General features: G+C 42.1%; 1 protein-coding gene across 1 annotated transcript in view; it reads left to right on the top strand.

Moving 5' to 3' along the window:
- Positions 1–8,464: 8,464 nt before the first annotated feature.
- Positions 8,465–10,341, top strand: part of PEX7 (peroxisomal biogenesis factor 7) — a 114,599-nt gene continuing 112,722 nt past the window's right edge. The window contains exon 1 of the mRNA XM_011962180.1: positions 8,465–8,510. Within this exon, the coding sequence (XP_011817570.1) occupies positions 8,465–8,510 (46 nt within the window). The remainder of the gene's footprint in view (positions 8,511–10,341) is intronic.

Raw genomic sequence — 10,341 nt, 5'->3', positions numbered from 1 at the left:
GCAGCGCAGCTCCTTCCGTCCCGGCTGCTCTGGGAGGGGCCAGGAAGGGCGCCCCCTGGGTGCGGAGCTACCTGGCGCGCACCTTACGAGGGGGCCGGCTCCCCGGGCGGCGTCCCGGAACAGCAGCAGCGGCAGCCGAAAGCACCCTCCTCCCTCCCCGGCAGCAGCTCCCCTTCATCGGCTGGATTTCCTCCTCCTCGCCCGACCTCGTTTCTCTTCCGATTGCCTCCGCCGCGTCGTCCCCGCGCCAGCCTCGTCGCTCCTCGCAGTCGCTCTCACTCTCCGCCACCAGCTTCTGGCCACCCACTCGTCGCGGCACTGAGGATCAGGGCCCGCCCCCAGGTAGGGCGCTGCTAGGAAGCTGGAGCCCGGACGGAACCGACCGCGTTGCGGCCCTCGGACCCCAGCCCTTCTCTGAGTGCCGCCCGTGGCATGGGGTCCCCGTCCTCACCCACCCGGCCCCCAACTAAGAAAACCCGGAGCGCAAGCGATTACAGGGTGGCGCAAAAAGTCTCTCCAGCCAATACTCGGTCCTCGGAGTCCGCCCCAGAGCATTTCCAGTGTTCCCCGCGACGAGGGCGCCCCCCTCCGGGCCTTGGAGGCCTAGTGGACTGGGACCGTGCGAGGCGCTGGCAGGACAGGCTCTGGGAGACCGACGTTGCGCGAGGCAGGAGGTTGCACATAGCGCCCTGGACCCAGGGCCTACACCGGAGGGTGCTTCATTAGTGACTGTGGCACTCCAGAAGTGGCAGGCCAAATTGATCAGGTTCTCCCATGTACTTTTCCTTTTAAAATTTCCAGTGGCTCATTCCATTATCAGTAATGAGTAACTGATTAGTGCCAACTGCCGAAGGACTTAGCATTCTCATTTAGGATCTTAATTCCCCCACAAGCGCCAGATACTTACTTAAAATGGAAGATGGAGTCTATACCCGACTCCACAAATTTTCAGCAAGATGAAACAGGGGAATTACGTGACCTATTTTTTAAACTGCATCACTCGAGGAAGGGAGGGAAATACCCAGATTGTTTAAGAGCAATCAAAAAAGTACCTGCTTATTTGGGGAGCAAAGAACAGATGTGTAAGTTCCCGGAGAACCCCAGAATGCTGTAATGGTTAGGAAAGCCAGTGCAAGTTACAACTGAGTAAAGAAATAGGTTTTGTATTTCCCGTCTCCAGGAACTGAGACTGGTGAGTCCTATGAAAAGGGCAGAAGAAAATGTAAATTACTTTTTTCTTTTTTCTTTTTTTTTTTTTGAGACAGAGTTTCGCTGTTCTTGCCCGAACTGTAGTGCAATGGCGCGATTTCAACTCCCTGCAACCTCTGCCTCCCGGGTTCAAGCGATTCTCCTGCCTCAGTCTTTCTAGTAGCTGGGATTACAGGCATGTGCCACCACGCCCGGCTAATTTTGTATTTTCAGTAGAGACGGGGCGAGGCAGGGAGGCTTCACCATGTTGGTCAGGCTGGTCTCGAACTCCTGACCTCAGGTAATATGCCTGCGTCAGCCTCCCAAAGTGCTGGGATTACAGGTGTGAACCACCATGCCCAGCTGCCTAATTCAGATCCACAAAAATCCTAAAGCCAAAGGGAACCCTGACTGTAGACTCACCCTCCGGATTCCTGTCCTTTCTTCTAGAATCTTGCCAGCTAGTTCCTCATTATCTCATAACTCTACGCTATGGAACATAAATTACCTAAACCGTGCCTTTTAGGTAGAGGGAGAATCTCAGGACATTTCAAACCGGGTAAGAAGGAAGGATAAAATAGTTGAATACTAAAGAATTAAAGGAAAGGCTGGGCGCAGTGGCTCATGCCTGTAATCCCATGGGAGGCTGAGGCACGCAGATCACTTGAGGTCAGGAGTTCGAGACCAGCCTGGCCAACATGGTGAAACCGCCATCTCTACTAAAAATACAAAAATTAGCTGGGCATGGTGGCAGCCGCCTGTAATCCCAGCTACTCGGGAGGCTGAGACAGGAGAATCATTTGAACCCGGGAGGCAGAGGTTACGGTGAGCCAAGATGGCGGCACTGCACTCTAGACTGGGCGGCAGAGCGAAACTCCATCTCAATTAAAAAAAAAAAAAGAATAAAAGGATTAAAGGAAAGAGTTTTTTAATTTTCTCCTCGCTTGAGTCCAAGAGTTCAAGATCAGCCTGGACAACATATGCAAACCACCATCTTAAAAAAAATAATAATTAAAGGAAGGCAGGAAATAGTCGTGAGGAAAAACACCTACCAGCTACACAATTGTATCCTCAATGAATCAATGTAACATTAGATTTTTCTAAAGGTGTATGAAATAATAGAACTAAATTCTTAGTAAGGAAACTTTATTTTCTTCATGTAAAATGGAATCTATGTGACCCACACTAGCTTTTGGAATTAATATCAATAGTAAAATAGGTAGTTAGTGAATCAGTGATTATACTGAAAGAAAATGTTGATGAGCTACTAATGGTTATGTGCCTTTTAATATTTTCAACAACCTGTTAAACCTCCAAAACCTTGTAGGAGTAAGATAATCCTCCCCTCCATCCTCACCAAGAACAATAAACTCTGGAAATCCATGAGGGTTGTGTGTGGAAAACTAAAATGCCTAAATGTTCAAGTGGCATTTTACTGTAGAAATACAAAATCTGAGATTATATATCAAGCTATTTTCCAAAGCCGTAACTTTTTATACCCTCTCACCTTGTGCTTTCCTTCCAGATCCTTTCAGAGCCATTTTCATACACAATTTTTATTTTTTGTTTTACTTTGCTGGCTTTTTTGATTTATTAACTTTAAATATGTTTTTGATGTTAGGCACCCAAACCCCAATACAATGCTGAAATGCTGCTGCTTCTAGCTGGTCCTGAGATTCTCCCTCTACCTAAAAGGCACGGTTTAGGTAATTTATGTTCCATAGCGTAGAGTTATGAGATAATGAGGAACTAGCTGGCAAGATTCTAGAAGAAAGGACAGGAATCCGGAGGGTGAGTCTACAGTCAGGGTTCCCTTTGGCTTTAGGATTTTTGTGGATCTGAATTAGGCAGCTGAAAGGCTGAAGTGAATTCTTTTTAATGAAAAATAATGATATTTTGCAAAACAGAACAGAATGGTGACACTGTGGTGCATTTTCACAAATCTTTTTAATATCTGGCTTAATAGATGACAGTAGATTCTCATTTCTGCTTCTACATTCATGCTGTTGCAGCATGTTGTTTTGGTTGAAGGATATGAAGAAAATCTGGAGAAGTTTCTGAAGTGTAGGAGGTATTTGAAGAAGTATATGAAGAAAATACTCTGGGAGGAGTACAGTCACTTCCACTGTGAAGGCACACATGAGTTCTTAAAAATCACTATATGCAAAATAGTGCCTTTTTAAAAGTAATTTCAAGTTTTATTTTAGACTTGGGGGTACATGTGCAGGTTACATGGATATATTGCGTGATGCTAAAGTTTAAGGTACAATTGTTCTTGTCACTCAGGTAGTAGACATAGCACCCAATAGTTAGTTTTTCAACCCTTGTTCCTTCCTTCCCTCCAGTCCACAGTGTCTATTGTTCTCATCTTTATGTCTCTGTGTATCCAATGGGACCATCTCCTGGGAAGGTATTAGGACCCACAATCAGAAACAATCAGAAAGGTGGGGGGTTATTAGCAGGTAAAAGGAGAGCAGGAAAAGGTCAGAGGCCTGCCTCTGAGGCCTAACACACTCAACATAACCAAAGACTATAACAAGGGTTGTGGGAGTTACAAGCCTGAAACCACAGATGAAAACCAATATATATCATAACACCACACTCTGTTCATAGTCTCTTTCGTTGTGCAGAAGCTGTTTAGATTAGGTCCCACTTGTCAGTTTTTGGTTTTGCTGCAAATTGCTTTTGAGGACTTAGTCATAAATTATTTCCCAAGGTCTGTGTCTAGAATGGTATTTCCTAGGTTGTCTTCTAGGATTCCTAGGGTTTGAGGTCTTACATTTAAATCTTTAATCCATCTTGAGTGAATTTTTGTATATGGTGATGGGTAGGGGTCCAATTTTATTCTGCATAAGGCTAGCCAGCACCACTTGTTGAATAGGGAGTCCTTCCCCATTGCTTATTTTTGTTGACTTTGTTGAAGATAAGATGGCTATAGGTGTACGGCTTTATTTCTGGGTTCTCTGTTATGTTCCATCTATCTGAGTGTCTGTTTTTGTCCCAGTACCATGCTGTTTGGGTTACTGTTGCCTTATAGTACAGTTTGAAGATGGGTAATATGATACCTCTGGCTTTGGCTTTAGCTATACAGGCTCTTTTGGGGTTTTCTTTTCTTTTATTTTTTCCTGCTGTTCTACAGGCTCCTTTTTGGTTCCATATGAATTTTAGAATAGTTTTTCTAATTATGTGGAAAATGATGTTGGTAGTTTCTTAGGAACACCATTGAATCTCTAGATTGCTTTGGGTAGTGTGGCCATTTAAACAATATTGATTCTTCCAATCCATCAGCATGGAATGTTTTTCCACTTGTTTGTGTCATCTATGATTTCCTTCAACAGTGTTTTGTAATTCTCCTTGTAGAGATCTTTCACTTCCTTGATTAGAAGTATTCTAGATTTTGCGTGTGTATGTGGCTATTATAAATGGAACTGTGTTCTTGACTTGTCTCTCAGCTTGAAAGTTATTGGTTTATGAAAATGCTACTGATTTTTGTGCATTGATTTTGTATCCTGAAAATATACTGACATTGTTTATCAATTCTAGGAACCATTTGGTGGAGTCTAGGCATAGAATCTTATCTTCAGGGGATGAGGCGCAGTGGCTTATGCCTGTAATCCCAGGACTTTGGAAGGCCAAGGCGGGCAGATCACTTGAGGCCAGGAGTTCGAGACCAGCCTGGCCAACACAGTGAAGCCCTGTCTCTACTAAAAATACTAAAAAACAAATTAGCTGAGCGTCTAGTCTGTAGTCCCAGCTACTTGAGACGGAGGTTGCAGAGAGCCGAGATCGTGCCACTGCACTCCAGCCTGGGTGACAGAGTGAGACTCTGTCTCAAAAAAAAAAAAAGATTCTTATCTTCAGGGAAGAGAGATCATCTGACTCCTTTTCTTATTTAGATGCTTTTTATTTCTTTCTCTTGCCTGATTGCTCTGGCTAGGACCTCCAGTACTATGTGGAATATTGAGAATGGGTGTCTTTGTCTTGTTCCTGTTCTTAAGGGGAATGTCTTTAGCTTTTGCCTGTTCAGTATGTGTTAGCTGTGGGTTTGTCATAAATGGTTATTATTATTTTGAGGTATGTTCCTTTGATGCCTAGTTTGTTGAGGGTTTTTATCATGAAGGGATGTTGGATTTTATCAAAAGCTTTTCCCATATCTATTGAGATATCCATCTAGTTTTTGTTTTTAAGTCTGTTTATGTGGTGAGTCACATTTATTGACTTGCATATGTTGAACCAACCTTGGATCCTAGGAATGAAGCCTGTTTGATCCGGGTGAATTAACTTTTCGATGTGTGGCTAGATTCTGTTTGCTGGTATTTTGTTGAGGATTTTTGTGCCTGTGTTTATCTGAACTGAATTACTGATAACATCTTGAGGACAAAATTAAAGATGATATACCCTACAAGTTAGAGTGAACTACAGGTTAGATGGCCCATACATGGACAGCAATCCTACTTCCAGACATCTGAGTAACCCAGAAAGAAATCTCAAACCCTAAAATTGTATTAAGGTAGTTCCCTGCATTTGAGAAACAAAATTCACTCCAGAGAAAGATGACATCATCTTGGGCCATGAATTATTTCTACAAATATAAGATCTGTAAATGTAAGCAAATATTTGAATGCATGGTAGAATGGTGGAATTGGAGCAAGAATGTGAATTGAAATTTTTGCCATCTGTTTCTGACTTTTCCCCTCTAGATTCACTCTCCATTTATATCCCCCAGAGTATCTCTCTTGGGAGACCATGAATTAAGTCATTGGGCTCCCTTCCTTTCTGTTTATCAGTTGGATTTGGTCAATGGGGAGTCTAGGCAGGGATCTGCAGGAGGAAGGAGATTGGGAGTTGGGTATTTCTCTCCTGGGCTCACTCTGTATGAGTCACTACAGGCTGGCTGTGTTCTTCAACAGAAGGTCATTGCTCTTCCCAAGGTGACAGCTCCTATAGGACTCACTTTCTTACAGGGTCTCATAACTGTCCCTCGCTTTGTTGTTTATTGGCACCTAGAAATGATAAAGTTGCTAACCCCAAGCTCATGCACAATTCCTTGAAGCCTCCTTATACCCTTCCACACCTTTGAATTAGTCGTTTTGTAAATAAACCCACTTCAAATTATCCTACCTGTTTCCTATTGGGACTCTGATAACTACTAATGAGTGTTTAGAAATTAGAAAACTAATTTAACCTTTCTGGACCTGTTTCTTCATCCACAAAACACAATGTTGAATTAGATTCAACTGAAAATCCTTTGAAGCTCCAACGTGCTATTTTAAGTATTCAGTTAAGATTCCAGTTCTTATACTGAATTGAAATGTGTAAAGAACGAAAATACCACTGGGCAACCAAATAGTAATAAGGGAACTTTCTCTTTACAGAAACATTCTGGCTAATGCATACAAAAGCCTGATGTCATTATAATATCACCATTTTGTAACTCTTAATGAATTTGGATTCAGATGTCAATTTTTTTTTTTTTTTTTTTTTTTTTGAGACAGGTTCTGGCTATATTGCCCAAGCTAGAGTGCAGTGGCTCCGTCTCAGCTCACTGCAACCTCTGCCTCCCGGGCTCAAGCAATCATCCCACCTCAGCCTGGTAGCTGGGACCATAGACACGTGCTACCACACCCAGTTAATTTTTGTATTTTTGGTAGAGACAGGGTTTCACCATGTTTCCCAGGCTGGTCTAGAACTCCTGGGCTCAAGCAATCCTCCTGCCTCAGCCTCCCAAAGTGCTGGGATTACTGGCATAAGCCACTGCACCCAGCCTACATATCAATCATTAAAAGTCACTAATATCATTAAAAGAGAGATGACCAGATTATTGTGTGCCTCCTGATGAAAGAACACACTACCAACCATGAGGTAGTCATCCCAAAAACAGTGCACATGAATCTGTCAAAGCCCTAGAACCCAAGGGCTGGCTTCAACAGTGAATTTAAGGAAATATTAAAGTCATAAAAACAGGGTCAAATACTCTGGAGATGCAATGAGTAAAATCTAGACTGTGGGAAACTGTAAGACAAATGGCTCACTTTCTTGCACAAATAAATTGCAGTGGTGGAAGAGGGCAACGTTCAGATTAAAAGATTGTTAATTTGTAAAGATATAATGATGATATTGTGCTTATGTTAAAAAGGGAGGCTTCATAGTTCAGAGACTACATACAGAAATACGTATAAATGAAGTAAAATGACTTCTGGGATTGGTTTAAAAATAATATAGGCCAGGCGCGCTGGCTCACGCCTGTAATCCCAGCACTTTGGGAGGCCGAGGCGGGCGGATCACGAGGTCAGGAGATTGAGACCATCCTGGTGAACACGGTGAAATCTCGTCTCTACTGAAAACACAAAAAAATTAGCCGGGCGTGGTGGCAGGCGCCTGTAGTCCCAGCTGCTCGGGAGGCTGAGGCAGGAGAATGGTGTGAGCCCGGGAGGTGGAGGTTGCAGTGAGCCGAGATAGCGCCACTGCACTCCAGCCTGGGCGACAGAGTAAGACTCTGTCTCAAAAAAAATAATAATAATAATAATATGGTAGGACGTACAGGAATGCATGAGAATACAGATGAAAGAAGATTGACCCGAACTAGTGATTTTTTATAATGGGTACATGGAGGAGGTTCATTATACTAGTCTTTCTACTCTTGTGTGTGTCTGAAATATTTCATAATAAAAGTTTTAAATAAAATCATGGAAACAGAAAGAATGTAAGACAACATTTTCATATGAAAAATGTTTTAGCATTCTGACCACAAAAGAACATTTGTATAGTCTCATGCAAATCATCTTTTTATTTCATTTTTTATTTTTGAGATGGAGTCTCACTCTTTCGCCCAGGCTGGAGTGCAGTGGCACGATCTCAGCTCCTCAGCTCACTGCAATCTCCACATCCCAATACAAGCAATTCTCCTGCTTCAGCCTCCTGAGTAGCTGGGATTACAGGTGTGTGCCACCACACCCGGCTAATTTTTGTATTTTAGTAGAGACGGGGTTTCACAATCTTGGTCAGGCTGATCTCAAACTCCTGACCTCAGGTGATCCACCTGTGTCAGTCTCCCAAAGTATTGGGATTACAGGTGTGAGCCACTGCACCCAGCCTAATTAATATCTATTTTAATGTGGTGAGTGTTCCTATTGAGAGTCTAAACAGTTTTTCCTTTGAAAATTAAGCCATGCCTGGGCATATGTAGAAGACTCAGGGAAGAGTCCACCAGGAGAATCAGTTCATGGTTAATAGAGAAGCCTTATGAAGGTCAATAACCCCAAGGGAAGAAATAGCAATGGTAAATCGTTATGAGAGTGGCCTGCAGATGGAAGTACAACAGGGTAGGAGTGACTCAGTTTGCCCTACAGTACTGCTTGGGCAAGAGAGGTCCTTCCCTTGGGCCCTATGTTTTAGAGGGCCCAGCCATGTCCCTTTCTCAGAGAATCAGAGGTATGAACCCACAAAAAAATCCCCCTCTTCTAATTTGCCCTCTGGAGACCCCGGACCCCAGGATTATCTGCTCAAGCATCATCAAGCCCATTTTCAGAGCCTGTTTGTGAGGGCTATAGATAGAGTTTGGCTGCTGAGGCTGAGATGTCTCCAAAAATGTCTATACAATCTTGTAGAGCTAAAGATGGCAAGAAAGGTCACTCTCTCCATGCTACTGCACTTAGGTGTGGAACTCCAAGAAGTTCAATTGTAAATTCAAAATTCACCTTCCTAGCCTTTATGCAAGTATATTTGTCAAGGACAAATATATTTATTTAATAGTATATTAGCCTGATTAATGACTTTTAGGTAGGGCATGGTGGCTTACAACTCTAATCCTCACACATTGGGAGCCTGAGGTTAGAGGATCACTTGAAGCCAGATTTGAGACCAGCCTGGAAAGCATAGCCAGACCCCATCTCTTAAGAAAAAAAAAAAAAAAAAAACAGCATGGCGGCACATGCCTGTAATCCAATCTACTCAGGAGGCTGAGGTGGGGGATCATTTGAGCTCAGAAGTTCAAGCTTCCAGTGAGCTATGATGGTGTCACTGTATTCCAGACTGGGTGATAGAGCAACACCCAGTTTCAAAGAAAAAAAAAAATTTTTTTTGTATCAAAGTCCTAGCTAGTGCAATAAGGCAAGAAAGAGTAATAAAATGAATAAATATTGGAACTGAAAGAGTAAAACTGCCTTGGAGAATGGCGTGAACCCAGGAGGCGGAGCTTGCAGTGAGTCGAGATGGCCCCACTGCACTCCAGCCTGGGTGACAAAGTGAGACTCCGTCTCAAAAAAAAAAAAAAAAAAAAGTAAAACTGCCTTTATTTGTAGACATGATTGTGTATGTATAACATCTTTAAAAATCACCAAAAATAAAAAATACTAGGACTAATAAGAAGTCCCAATTTAGATCTCCCAAATGTGATCTAAAAGTTTAACACAATGTCAAGCAAAATTTGTGCAGGCTTATTTTTGTAGAAATTGATAAGCTACATCTAAAATATACTTTTAAAGGATCTGAATACATATATAAACATATGAAAAGCAAAGGGACTTGTGTAGCTAAACAATTTTGAAAGGAGGTCTTATACTGCTTGTTATAAAGCTCTGGTAACCTGACAACATGAGAAGAATGAGTAAGAATAGAGTCCATAAATAGGCACACAGATATGTTCAATTTGTTTTCAATAAGGGTATCTTGGTAATTCAATGGGGATAGGGCAGTCTTTTCAAAAACAGTGTTTGAATAACCAAATACCCACAAAGAAAGAAAAATGAACCTCAATCCTTACTTATGCTACACACAAAAATAACTAAAAATGGATCATGGGCCTAAATTTAAAGCAAAAGCTGCAAACCTAATAAAACAAAATAATGGAGAAAAATTTTGTGAACTTGGGCTAGGCAAAGGTGTCTTAGATATGACCTAAAATAATCAAAATAAATTATAAATATATAATTTATATGTGAATCATATAAATATGTATAAATATATAAAAATGTTATACATTGGACTTAATCAAAATTAAAATATATGCAGTTCCTAGACATTGTATAAAAATGAACAGGCTTGGTTGGCCAGGTGCAGTAGCTCGCACCTGTAATCCCAGCACTTTGGGAGGCCAAGGCAGGCACATCACTTGAGGTCAGGAGTTCAGGACCAGCCTGGTCAACATGGTGAAAC

Source organism: Colobus angolensis, unplaced genomic scaffold (genome assembly GCF_000951035.1).
Source record: "Colobus angolensis palliatus isolate OR3802 unplaced genomic scaffold, Cang.pa_1.0 Scaffold58, whole genome shotgun sequence".
NCBI classification, from domain to species: Eukaryota; Metazoa; Chordata; class Mammalia; order Primates; family Cercopithecidae; genus Colobus; species Colobus angolensis.
The sequence above is the reverse complement of the archived record's forward strand: the minus strand, read 5'-3'. Positions and strand labels throughout refer to the sequence as shown.